The sequence below is a fragment of the Rhinopithecus roxellana genome, chromosome 17 (assembly GCF_007565055.1).
Source record: "Rhinopithecus roxellana isolate Shanxi Qingling chromosome 17, ASM756505v1, whole genome shotgun sequence".
Classification (NCBI taxonomy): domain Eukaryota; kingdom Metazoa; phylum Chordata; class Mammalia; order Primates; family Cercopithecidae; genus Rhinopithecus; species Rhinopithecus roxellana.
Window position 1 is genome coordinate 27,410,673 of NC_044565.1, and position 14,212 is coordinate 27,424,884.

Consider the following 14,212-nt stretch of genomic DNA (forward strand, 5'->3'; position numbering starts at 1 on the left):
ACCTCCTCCTTGCCATCAAGTTAGAAGTCGCCTAACGACTGTGGAAGGAAAAGGGGACTGGTGTGGTTCTACACAGGAGCCTTCTCTAAAGACTTACGTGGACAACTTCACGGGGCATCAAAATGGCGGCTCCTCTGGAAAAAATGTTTTTTCCCATGTTGACTTTTCAGTTTCCGTTCTTGAACCAGGTGACTGATCGGCTTTGCAGCCAATAGAGACTCTTGCCTATCTGGGATTTCCACAGGCTCAGATACTGCAAGCCATCACAACCTTGTTGTATCTCCCCTGGTCCTGGTGCTAGGATTTGCCAGTGACACTAGACAAAGCACTGGCCCCATGCGTAGGTCATCAAGGAAGTTAGGGTCAACTCCTGAATTACTTGGCCACAGGCTCTGATTTAAAATACTGTTATCAGGCATGAATTCTAGAGAAGACTTCTCCAAAGAGACTCCAAAAAATACAACACAGGGTGTAGCAATCCCTGTTCTCTCAGGCTGGGAACCTTGGAGCATGGAGCTTTGGGGAAGGGGGGTCTGGGTGGAGCCACCACCACAGACCTGCCTCTGCTCACCCCTCACCACCCGCGTCCAAATCACCAAACCTGTTGTGCTGTCCTATGAAATATTTCTCTAACCTGCCAGTTTCTCTCTGATATTACTGTCACTGCCTCAGAACCGACCCTTGTCGCTTCTCACCTCAACCGTGACAAAACCTCCTCACTGCCTCTCTGTTGCACGACGGCCAAGCCCTATTGTCACTGCTTCCCCACTGTCTTCTCAATAAGTCCGAGTTCTTCCTGGGGCATCCGAGGACCTTTCTGGCATCAGCCTACTTTCCCACCTCCCCTCTGGCTTCTCTTCTTTAGAAATAGTAAAATCGGCCAGGCGCGGTGGCTCAAGCCTGTAATCCCAGCACTTTGGGAGGCCGAGACGGGCGGATCACGAGGTCAGGAGATCGAGACCATCCTGGCTAACATGGTGAAACCCCGTCTCTACTAAAAATACAAAAAACTAGCCGGGCGACCTGGCGGGCGCCTGTAGTCCCAGCTACTCGGGAGGCTGAGGCAGGAGAATGGCGGGAACCCGGGAGGCGGAGCTTGCAGTGAGCTGAGATCCGGCCACTGCACTCCAGCCTGGGCGCCAGAGCGAGACTCCGTCTCAAAAAAAAAAAAAAAAAAAGAAATAGTAAAATCTAGGCTGGGCGCGGTGGCTCACGGCTGTAATCCCAGCACTTTGGGAGGCCGAGGTGGGCAGATCACCTGAGGTCAGGAGTTTGAGACCAGCCTGGTCAGCATAGTAAAACCCTGTCTCTACTAAAAATACAAAAAATTAGCCACATCGCGTGATGGTGGGCACCTGTAGGTCCCAGCTACTCAGGAGGCTGAGGCGGGAGAATCGCTTGAACTCAGAAGGTAGAGGTACAGTGAGCCAAGATGGCACCACTGAACTCCAGCCTGGGCAACAGAGCAAGATTGCGTCTCAAAAAAAAAGAAAAGAAAAGAAATAATAAAATATAGTCATAGTGACCTTTTTGTCACATCATGCCTGTGAACATCATGCTGTCTTTACCTGCACTGTGGGTTCTACCTGGAATCCCTCTCCTACCCCATTTTCTGTCTATTGCACCTCTGCCTTTCCTACTAGAGTCAGCAGCAACGTGGCCTACTGTGGAAGCACTCCCTGGCCTTCTCTGGGCACCCAGAATAGTCTAATCATGCAGCTATTCTAGAACTTTCCACATTGCATCATATTTATTGGGTAACATTGCTCCTTTCATTACCAGACTACTAACTTCTCAAGCCTTATGGAGAATACTTTCCTAGTCCTGGTAATGGTGTTGGTCACGGGGTGGGAATTAAATACGTATTTGTTGAGTAAGTGAAGGAGGAAAGGAATATGTCAGATATCCAGTGTGGATGGATATTTGTAACATTGCATCAACAGGACAGGGGCCATCCTGAGGGCATCTTGGTCTTTCCCTCTCTAGAATGCTTTACGCCGAGTAGGTAGTAAATGCAATCGTGCTGAATGAACGTTATCACCCAAAGTTGAAGTGCTTAGAATATACTAAAGCATCAGGAAAAAATTCTCATTTGAATGTGCACTTGTTTCCTTGGATTTTCATCTCACACTGCAGAAGATGAAACTCAGAATAGCTAAAAGATCTATTCATGTTTTCCACAGCCAATTCTAGGATAAAATCCAATCGTGACAATACCCATGCCAGATCACTCAGCTGCAAAGTCCTACTCCATCTTCAGTTAGCGCATATCAATAAAATGGCTCTTCAGCACCATTGAAAATTCCAGGGTGAATTTTATTACCAATACTTTATTCAAAATGAGCGGAATTAGGATCTAAAAAATAGCTGAATTTGTATTAGAACCTAAAGTTATCTGTATTAGCACCTTGGAGAATTTCCAACTGATTACACTGAATATCAATGTCACCGTCAAGAACTCAACAACTACGACAAAGGTGCATAGCATGTAAGCACTTCAGTGCAGTGGGCTATCACTGGACATCTGTTGATGGGGTCTCTTCAAATAAAAATGATGAATAATGAGTCATAAATGCTTGTATTTTATAGATAAAACCCTACCCTCTCAAGTTCTTGGTTCCTCACGTTTCGTAAAATGTCTCGACAATAGTTGCAGTATTCATCAGCAAGGAAGGCCATCTAGGAAGAATATGGAAAATTATTTCAGCTTGTGAGCCATTTCAGAAATGAACTGATCCTCACAGACTTTTCTGAAGCTCTCAGAGGCCGCTCTTGTCGCAGTTCTCAAATGACAATAGCTGGGCTCTTCACTTGGGCCACAGCATATTTTTTGTTTGTTTCTATAAATGAACGCAGACCTTATAGGCTGGTAGTTCATGTAGCTTTCATTTCAATGTCATAACTCATACTTGCAGATTTATTCTACCACTACAAAGGCCAACAAATGTTGACATGTTTTTTTCTAAACTTCAATTTTCCCCCTCCATAATTCCCCAGCCCTAATTTCTAGAAAATCCATGTATCTGTTCCTTTCTTTGTCTTGGGGAAGCAGCAGTCCCGGGGGAGCCTTGCCGTAGGATGTGATAGGAACCCTAAACTTTATGAGCACCATCAAGCCAGGGAAGGTTGCTGGTCCTCATGTGTGCGGCAAAGGCAAACATTATTCCATGTGACACAACTATGACCACAGGCACAAAAGGAAGCTATTTACTGCCCTAAGCATCACACAGCATGAAAGGTTAATTGCCCCATGAGTGCAAACCTACCACATTACAAGAGTATTTCTTTGCCAGCTCTTGCTCCAAAAATGGACATCTCCTGAATTCAGACAAAGGGGATCCAACTGGGTCTCTCTTCATCGGTGAATGATCTTCACACTAAAAATCATTTGTGCAATGGATTATGTCTTTAAAATAAAATACTTTCTTGGCATATAAATCATCTTATGATCACACTACTCTAAGTTAATATGGTATGTAACCTTTTAGCCACACCTCTGCACACATTACTGATTCCTGCAGCTTTCCTCTCCTATTTTATTCCAAATGCTGCTAATTTTTGTCTGTAATTCTATGAATGATGGCCATCAGGGAAGGGACAGGATTTAATATATTACCAAATGTATCTCTCTTGGGATCATCTATTTATAAATCCTCTGTAGCAATGTACAATAAGACTATTATCTATGAATTATTTAATATCACAAATACACTTCTACAACCCTTGTCCATGTAATTGTTTCTGTTTGAAATAAAAACATACCCTGTTTGGGTCATCCTGCCTATATCATAACAACAGTTGATTGTATGAGAAATCTCAGGGCCGTTGCCAACAAGGAAAATGAGGAGCATGGACTTTCCTTTAGAAGAACCAATTACAGGTCCTGGCATGGTGGCTCATGCCCTATAATCCCAGCACTTTGGGAGGCAGAGGCGGGTGGATCACTTGAAGTCAGTGGTTCAAGACCAGCCTTGAAACTACTGTCTCAACTAAACCCTGTCTCTACTAAAAATACAAAAATTAGCTGGGCGTGGTGGCAGGTGCCTGTAATCCCAGCTATTCGGGAGGCTGAAGCGGGAGAATTGCTTGAGCCAAGATCGTGCCACTGCACTCCAGCCTGGGCGACAAAGAGCAAAACTTCATCTCAGGAAAAAAAAAAAAAAAGGAGCCAATTATAGGATGGGAAGGAGGAAGAAAGGTGGCATGGCAGAAAGCAAGTGTGACATTCCTCCCTGCCTCCCTGTGTCACTCATGTTGCTGTCCCCTCTGGGAACGGGGAGGCATGAGGGCTCCTCCTGGTCTGAATAAAGGGTATCCATTTTATTTGAAATGATTTCATCAGTGTTTTCACAGACTGTTTTTTTTTTTTTTTTTTTTTTGAGACAGAGTCTTGCTCTGCCGCCCAGGCTGGAGTGCAGTGGCCGGCTCTCAGCTCACTGCAAGCTCCGCCTCCCGGGTTCACGCCATTCTCCTGTCTCAGCCTCCCGAGTAGCTGGGACTACAGGCGCCCGCCTCGTCGCCCGGCTAGTTTTTTGTATTTTTTAGTAGAGACGGGGTTTCACCGTATTAGCCAGGATGGTCTCGATCTCCTGACCTTGTGATCCGCCCGTCTCGGCCTCCCAAAGTGCTGGGATTACAGGCTTGAGCCACCGCGCCCGGCCTTCACAGACTGCTTTTGAATAATTTCCCTTACAATAAAGTAGGATGAAAGAATTCCTCCAAGTCAAAAACTGAGCTGCCAACCCTGCTACGCCAGACTGTGACTTTTCATTTTCTCTCCAACCTCATGACCTGCTCTCTGACCCTACAGTTCCAAGGTCAGCATTCCATCCTTAGCCTGCCCAGTCCTTATGAACCCTAAGCCTCACTAAGCTACTCACTTATAGAATTGCTTTTGTGGGTTTTGGTACGTTTCTGTCTATCAGACATCTGAGGGCAGAGCAGCTTCTCTGATCACCTGTGCCCACCCTTTAGAGGAGGAGTGAGCTCAGCCACCATCACACGCAGTGCTGCACACACCGGAAAACAGGCACCACTGTGTCTTCCTCCTCTCCAAAGTCTCAGTATATACCAGTACTTCACTGAGGATCACGCAAGTTTAGACAGCATGCTCAGCTGTCCTCTCAGTGCCCTGAAGTCTGTCCTTCATAACTGTTGTGATTCTGAACTTCTTTGAGAATCTGATGAAAGCAACTGACTCTCTCCCTGGAGAAAATGAATACTATGCACACAATATTATGGAGATGCCACATTAAAACTTCTCCCATTAATACTGTTGGAATGACGTAGGGGTATAGATGTCTAAATAAATACATAAAGCAGGAACACAGAGGGGACAGCTCAAAGGGGTCTCTCCATTGGGTGCTGTCTAAGCCTCATTCATACCACATTTTAGAATGTTGGCTTTATTCGGAGTCATCAGAAGATGGGTCTTCTTGACATTTATGCAGCCAACAGACACATGAAAAAAATGCTCATCATCACTAGCCGTCAGAGAAATGCAAATCAAAACCACAATGAGATACCATCTCACACCAGTTAGAATGGTGATCATTAAAAAGTCAGGAAACAACAGGTGCTGGAGAGGATGTGGAGAAATAGGAACACTTTTACACTGTTGTTGGGAGTGTAAACTAGTTCAACCATTGTGGAAGACAGTGTGGAGATTCCTCAAGGATCCAGAACTAGAAATACCATCTGACCCAGCCATCCCATTACTGGGTATAAACCCAAAGGATTATAAATCATGCTGCTATAAAGACACATGCACACGTATGTTTATTGAGGCACTATTCACAATAGCAAAGACTTGGAACCAACCTATATGACCATCAATGGTAGACTGGATTAAGAAAATGTGGCACATATACACTATGGAACACTATGCAGCCATGAAAAAGGATGAGTTCGTGTCCTTTGTAGCGATATGGATGAAGCTGGAAGCCATCATTCTGAGCAAACTATCGCAAGGACAGAAAACCAAACACTGCATGTTCTCACTCATTGGTGGGAACTGAACAATAAGAACACCTGGACATGGGGCAGGGAACATCACACACCGGGGCCTGTCAGGGTGGGGGGCTGGGGGAGTGATAGCATTAGGAGAAATACCTAATGTAAATGACGAGTTGATGGGTGCAGCAAACCAACATGGCACACATATACACATGTAACAAACCTGCACGTTGTGCACATGTGCCCTAGAACTTAAAGTATAATAAAAAAAAAAATTGAAACAGGAGAAAAAAAGAAGATAGGTCTTCTCGTATATGGGTATGGGTGATGCTCAAGTTGATCATATGGAAGGATGGAGCTATTCCGTGAAGCTCATTGGCCTGATCATAGGTGTTTCTGTTAGAGAACTGAGGAATCCTCAATATCAACTCTGGGCTAACCTCTCATACTGCAAGACCCCAACTATATCCGTATTTTCCAGTGCACTCACACTCTGACCTCCTGGTTATGTCAGTGTTCTCTGAGTGTTACTGCTGATATTCCCAAAGCAGCATTCTCAAACACATCAGAATCCCTTGGGGCACTTGAGATCCATGTTCCCAGGCCTCTGGTGAGTCTGATGAGACGAGAACTCCAAATGTATAACCAGCCTCCCTACTGAGCCTTCTGCATGCCCATGCTGAGAACCGCAGCCTTAGGCAGCCAGTTCTTTGCCGAATGCTACAGAAATCTCTACATTTCACCATGGCACATATAACACCGTTTCACCTGTTCAGAAGAAAACATCTGACAATGTACCATTAAGATATTCAAGAAACGATTACAGGGAGAATATAAAAATATTTTATTATACAACATAATAAAGAGCAAATTCACGATTTCCTGAAGTCAATTCCCTGAGGTCTCTTCCTCCATAGACATTACTTACAGGCATAATCCTTTCATTAGAAACTGTGAAAAGAATTGGTCTTTCACAAACAATATTTTTAAAATCATAAATTGAAATATTTCTTTACAACATAAACAACCAGAAATCTAAAGTAAAAGTAGAGTACAGAGCCACTAACGTGTGGATCCCTGCAGAAGATTCTCTGCAGCAGAAGGCATTCAGGAAGCATGCTGAGGAATTCCAGTGTGGAAACAGCTTAACAAAGCAAAGAAGGGGATGCAGAGAAGTTGATCCATGGGTACAGACAGTCAGTCAGAAGAGATAAGACCCAGGCTTTGATCAATCAGTAGGGTTACTATAATTCACAAAAATCTATTTGATATTTTCAGATACCCAGACGAGAATCATTTGGCTGCCCCAGATAAAGAAAAGATACCTGTTTAAGGCAATAGGTATCCCAATTATACTGATTTGATCTTTACACAGTATACAAATGTATCCAAATATCACGTGTATCCAGAAAATATATACATCTATTGTATATCAGTCTTTTAAAATCCACCAACTTTTAAATAAATACCATGCTGAGTGTGGTGGCTCATGCTTGCAATCCCAGAACTTTTGGAGGCTGAGGCAGGAGGATTGCCTGGGGCCAGGAGTTCATGACCTGCATGGGCAACATAGTAAGAGCCTACAAAAAAATTAAAACAAAACAAAAAAACAAAAACAAGAACCAAAAACCCATTTCTGGGCATGGTGACTGACATACACCTGTAGTCCTAGCTACTCAGGAGGCTGAGGTGAGAGGATGGCTTGAGCCTCGAAGTTGGAGGCTCCAGTGAGCTGGGATCGTGCCACTGCACTCCAACCTGGGCAAAAGAGCAAGACCTTGTCTCTAAAAAGTAAAATAAATAAATAAATACTGCATAATGACAAATATGTATCCAAAAAAAGCTGTATCTGAAAAATGACAAAGAAAAAAATGAGACCAGGCACAGTGGCTCAATCCTGTAATCCCAGCACTTTGGGAGGCTGAGATGGGCGGATCACGAGGTCAGGAGATCGAGACCATCCTGGCTAACATGGTGAAACCCCGTCTCTACTAAAAAATACAAAAAACTAGCCGGGCGAGGTGGCGGACGCCTGTAGTCCCAGCTACACGGGAGGCTGAGGCAGAAGAATGGCGTAAACCTGGGAGGCGGAGCTTGCAGTGAGCTGAGATCCGGCCACTGTACTCCAGCCTGGGCGACAGAGCAAGACTCCATCTCCAAAAAAGAAAAAAATGAGAAATTCTACGTAGATTATTTAGGTACATTAAATGCAGTTTGAGATTTTCAATAGACCCAAGAAATGTCATTAGAGATACATACTACCATTCATGTACTCATTCTTTAGTGAGCATACACTAAGTGTCAGCCCCTGAGAGTCTGATGTGTGATGCCTTCCCACCATCACCTGCTCCACCAGGCACCATCTACCTCCCCAGGGTTATTCCATCAATTCTCCTGAATGCCTTTGATCCTTCCTGCATCCTTGAAGACATTGTTCCCAGAATTACTGCCCCCAAAGCAAATGTATCCTGTTACTCTCCTTCTGAAGATGCCTCGATGGTGCCCCACGGTCTCCCGGGTCAAATCCAAGTTCTCTGCCTAGCATCGACAAGCTCTGTGCCCTCTGGTCCTCTCCACCTACCTCGCCCAGTGCACTGCTCCCCAGCATATGCACGCTGGGTTCCACACACGTTTGTCATCACCTCCTGGCTCCAATGCAGGCTACACCCTCAAAATGAACACCCTCCTAAGAGAGGAGCCAGCGACCCCTTCCAGGACCAGCTCAAGGGCAGTGTGACAGGCAGAATCAGGCCTCTCCACCCCAAAAATGTCCATGTCCTAATCCCTGGAACCTATGACTATGTTCCCTTGCATGGCAAAAGGGACCTTACAGATGTGATTAAGGTTAAGGACCTCGAGACGGGAGGTTTTCCTGCCTTATCCAAGTGGCCTCATGTCATCATAAAGGTACTTTAGAGAGAGCCACCTTTCCCAGCTGCAGGGAGCCAGAGAGACTGCAGCGTGAGGATTCAGCCTGCCTTTGCTGGCTTTGAAGACGGGGCTTGCCATGTTGGCCGGGCTGGTCTCGAACTCCAAGGAACGGGAGAGACCTCTAGAAGCTGGAAAAGGGAAGGAATGGATTCTTCTCTAGAATGCCCAGAAGGAACACAGCTCTGCCAACACATTGATCTTAGTCTGGTAAGAATGGTGTTGGCATGATGACTTCCAGGGCTGTATGGTAATACATTTGTGTTAAGTCACTGAGTTTGTGCTAATTTGTCACAGGAGCAGTAGGAACTGCACTCTTTAGTGCAGTGCTCCCTAATCACTCTTGCCTCCCATAGCCCCTCTCCCCCACCCCCAATTTGGAGTTCCCAAACGACCCATGGCCTGAACTGCCCACTCGACATGGTACCCATTGTTCCACGTCTAGCTTAGTTTCCCAACTACAAAACTGTGTTCTACTTAAGTAGAGGGGCTTTGTTTGTTTTTAGCTGTTCTTACACAACCTATTCACCCCTCATGAAAGCTGGTCACAAAACACATTTATAAAAGGTTATCTGTTCAATGACACTTGTCAACAAGACAGTATCTGTTATGGACAGAATGTTGGTATCCCGCCCAGGTCATACGTTAAAACCCTAATCCCGGCTGGGCATGGTGGCTCACTCCTGTAATCCCAGCACTTTGGGAGGTCGAGGGGGGCAGATCGCTTGAGACCAGGAGTTCGAGACCAGCCTGGCCAACTTGTGAAACCCTGTCTCTATGAAAAATACAAAAATTAGCCAGTGTGGTGGCAGGTACCTGTAATCCCAACTACTTGGGAGGCTGAGGCAGGATAATCGCTTGAACCAGCCGACGCAACAGAATGAGATTTCATCTCAAAACAACAACAACGACAACAAAAAAACCCTAATCCCAGTGATGGTATTTGGAGGTGAGGCCTTTGGGCGTAATTAGGTCACAAAAGTGGAGCTCTCATGAATGAGATTAGTGCTTGTTCCCTCTCTTTCCGCCACGTGAGACACAATGAGAAGTCGTCTGCAACCTGAAAGAGGGCCCTCCCGTAACCTGGCCACGCTGGCACCTGGGACTTCCAACTTCTGGAACTGTGAGAAATAAATGTTTGTTGTGGAAGCCATTCTGTCAATGGTAATTTGCAGCCCGCAGTAAGACAGTATCCAAGTACTATCATATCGTTTTGGCCCACTAAAATAAAATCAACTCATGATGTCATACATTAGTTATTCACAGTTCTGGTGTCCTAATTCAAAGAGCTGTAACTGTAATAGGGAGACACTTCAGACACATTTATTGCCAACAGCCTATATATCCTTTTTAATTTTAGCTGAAGAAACACAGTTAAGCAGGGAATGTGCAGCCAAACAGTAGGTTCCTTAAGGACAGAGACTATGTCTGTCTTGGCACAGTGTATGGAAAGTGGTGGGCACTGAACATTCATGGTCAGATGGGTGAACGGTTAGGGGCTACCCAGAGTAAGAACATTACACACAGAAAAATAGCTGGATCAAATTAAGCAATCACTGGTATTGCTGGGTCTGGGTCTATTGTAGTAAATCTATTTGATTCAACACTCACTGTTGCTTCCTGTTGGATAATGCTGTTATAATTAGTAGATTTTTCAAAGGCGATGGCATCTCCACTGTGAAGGAACAGAAAACAGAGAAGTAATTTTAGCAAGACACTTGTCTCTGAGCAGAAGCATGAAGTTTCTTTTGCAGCAAGGCTATCTGTTTAGGGGTATAACTTTTATTGAAAACCCCTCTGCCATGTTTCTATTCACCAATGGTAATGATCGCAAGCTTGGGGATTTAAAAAATCCATTTCTGTAACTGGGACAACCACTCATTTCTTTTTAAAGGTTTATTCCTTTCAGAAGCAAGAATATGATATCGTCATGGGTAGAATTCACTCCTGTGGGAAAAGAAAAACCATCATGAACATGAAATCTTATTACTTTTTGATTTTGGTGCATTGTAAATGATCGATACGGAAATCGTAATATCCTCTGAGTTGATGGATGTAGAAGAACACCTTTACAGAACAAAGACACTGGTAATTAATAATACAGATGTAAATTGCATTTCACCATGCCTCTTGGATTCATATATGATAATGGAGAAGTTTATACATAATGGAGAACAGACTCAGTCCTATCTATGCAGTACAGCACATTTTTTCTTTAATCATCGGCATTTGAGAAACTGTGAGCCTAGTTCACTTGCACCGCGGAATGTCCATTCTCAAGATGCCAGAGGTGGTGATGTCTCCTCCCACTTCCCCGCCACTCAGTACCAGAGTTGTGGCCGAGCCAAGGTCAGACGTGACTTTGGTGGGACTGTCTACTCCAAGTCAACACACATCCTCCTGCCTGATGATTTCAGCTCTACCTGAACATAAAAAGAGAGAAGAGGAAGCCAGCAGCCTCTTGCTGTGCTTCTGGAAGCTAGGCAACGGTCGTCCAGGTGAGGAGAACCTGGGAGGAGGTGGAAGTCAGAGGGGAGGTAGAGGAAAATGGCCTTCTTTCCACATAGGATGGTTATACGTCCTCCCCAGCCTCTTGAAAGCCCCTAGGGCTCTCTTCTGAAGGTTTAGGTCAGTCCATTCTCCAAACCAAGTCATAGAAAACTGGGCAGAATGCTTGATACCCATCTGATAAATGTTTCCACATAATGTTCTATTTCAAAGCAGGGCACACAGATTCAGGGTCTGGACACAAATCCACTAGAAAGGCACTCTTCATCTTTTAATAACAGTTGTTACCAAAATAGAAATTTTACCTTGGACTTTCCAGTGGCTGCAGGACACAGCATCTGTTCAGCCTGAAAGGGTACATGGATAAGCCCTGCATGTGCACATAGGGTGATGGGCAACGCTAGAGGAGCCAAAGGCAAAGAATTTGGAGTGTCTTAGGAATTCCATTTGTCATGTATTATGGACTGAGTTGCCTTCTCCCCAAATTCCTGTGTTGAAGCCTTAGCCCTCAATGGGACTGTATTTGTAAATAAGATTATTAAGGAGATAATTAAGGTTAAATGAGGTCCTAATAATAGGGCCTTAATCCAATCCAGGCCTAGTGTCCTTATAAGAAGACACCAGAGAACTTGCTCTTTCTCTCTCTCTCCATGTAAACAACAACAACAACAAAAAACAACATGTGAAGACACAGCAAGAAGGCGGCTGACTGCAAGCCAGGAAGAGAGCCCTCACCAGAAACCTAACTTTGGGGTACCTTGATCTTGGACTTCCAGCCTCCAGAACTGCGAGAAAATAAATTTCTGTTGCTTAAACCACCCAGTCGGTGGGATTTTGTTATGACAGCCCAAAAGAATGCATCATATCTCAATATCTTGGGTAGGTGTGACAATTATGCAGTTTCTTCAGGTAAAATGTATCAACAGCCCATTGCCACAGATACTGGGACATTATAGCAACAAATAATAAATCAAACTTAGAATACAGACTAGAATGAAAGAAGACAGAAGAAAGTATCAGAAGTGAAATTTCACTAAATAAAGCGCTCATAGAAAAGAAACTTAATCAGGAAAATATGGTCATCACTCTTTAGAAATGTCTAAAAGTTACTTGTGAGACTTTCTTCAACTAAATTGGAGGAAAGGCATTTTCTCCCCAATTCCACATTGTGTCGGCATGCTACTCCTAATACGTTTTCTTTGGAAAATGAATGTAAGACCACAAAATGAACACACTGAGCTCCATCCATCCATCCATCCATCCATCCATCATCAATCCATTTCTCATTCATTCATCAGTGCCTACGGAATGCCAGGCATTGTGCCAGGCCTTGGTGGATATAGCTGTGCTCCAGGGAGACAAGGTCTGTTTTCACACAGATTATAGCCTATGGGGGAGGAAAAATGTTACACAAATAATCACAAAGATGTTGAGTGAGGGTTATGACAGCTGAAGTGTTGGGTGCTAGGAAAACATACATCAGGGGACCATCCAGTTCTCTTGCTAGTCCAACAATGCACATCTCTGTCAACTGGCAGCTTGATGAGCTCAGGAGACCTGCATATGTGATCATTTAGCCTGAGCTGGTTGGTGTTCATCACATCACCATATTAAACAATTTTGAACAGTGACACTGATCCTCATAGGGCATTCCTATAGATACTCAGAAACAGGTATTTCAAAGCTAGAATGTCTGGTTTCAAACTTAAAGGAATGACGAGGAAAACTCTCAACTTTTCATCACTCAACCCTCTCCCTCCACTCCGACTCTGGGAGCTTTGGACTAATGAGTGATGCTCATTATGACTGAGAATGTTCTCAATTATTTTGAGTTCCTAAATGATACTCCCAAGTTTCTGCCTCCATTCAATGCAGAATATGGGCTTAACTCAACAGCAATCGAAAGGGAGGCATCACCCTCCTCATCTTTATAGGGAAGCCTGAAGGGACCTGCCTGCCATGCAGGGGCCCGTGTATAGCAGGAATCCTCACTGGGAGAGGTATGTTACTTTTTAGCATTTAATTGGGAGACTTTATGCATTAGCCTAACGGTGAGAAAGAGAAAATATTTCAACCTTGTGGAGAGATGGGGTCATCTATGAAAAAGTCCTCATCTCTACCTGACCGGACCAAGACATTTGTCTGTTCAAACGAATGGCAAGGCTATCTCTTTCCACCTCTGGAATGCCCTAATTTAAGAGACTGGCTCACAAGACGGGTCAACATGTAGGTTTAATGAGATATTTATTTTCTAAAATCACCTAGTTTCTGAGGCTTCTGCAAACAAAGAACCACAAAAATATTCAAGTGACAGGGGGATTCGGAGGCAATAACATAGTTGGGCTATAAGGCAGGTGAGCAGAGAGTTGCTGAGACCAGCAAGGTGGGGATTCATGAGGGTCCAAGTTCAAGTCACCAGCACCCTGAGGATCTGGCAGATTCAGAGGCGGGAACACTGCAGGCATTGCTGGGCTTTCATCTGGCAGGCATGGCTGTGCTAGGCTAGAAAGGGAGGCTGTGGTAGACCAGCGCTCCACCAGGGTGCAGTTCTCCGTATGTGGCCACCACCCAAGAGGAGGTGCAGGGAGTGTGAGGCCAGAGCAGGCCTGGAGGTGGCCGTTTCAGACAGAAGCCCTGAGTGCCCACCGGGACAGCTTTGTGTCTTTGGGCTCACTGCCTCCTGCGTCATTTCCAGAGTGGGGCTCTGAGTCAGGCCTTTGGGACATTTATCAGGCTGTGATCAAAAGCACAGTCATTGCTAAAATACAGCGCCAAGGAAACCACACACATCATCTAGGGCTGGCCTCTTTGTGAAGGAAGG

The 14,212-nt window shown here is 44.7% G+C and overlaps 1 protein-coding gene across 5 annotated transcripts in view; it reads right to left on the reverse strand.

The window, feature by feature from the left end:
• Positions 1–14,212, reverse strand: part of RFX8 (RFX family member 8, lacking RFX DNA binding domain) — a 78,611-nt gene that overhangs the window by 22,440 nt on the left and 41,959 nt on the right. For 2 of the 5 annotated variants that reach the window (XM_030921587.1, XM_030921586.1), the window contains 2 exons: positions 3,267–3,377; positions 2,602–2,679 (listed from right to left, as the gene is read on the reverse strand). Coding sequence is in view for 2 of the 5 variants with exons in the window: in XM_030921583.1 (XP_030777443.1) it covers positions 2,626–2,679; positions 3,267–3,377; positions 10,495–10,558 (229 nt within the window). In the remaining 3 variants the exon portion in view is untranslated. Of the gene's footprint in view, positions 1–2,601; positions 2,680–3,266; positions 3,378–10,494; positions 10,559–14,212 lie in introns of all 5 variants that reach the window. The other 3 variants (XM_030921585.1, XM_030921583.1, XM_010386237.2) reach the window with 3 other exon arrangements.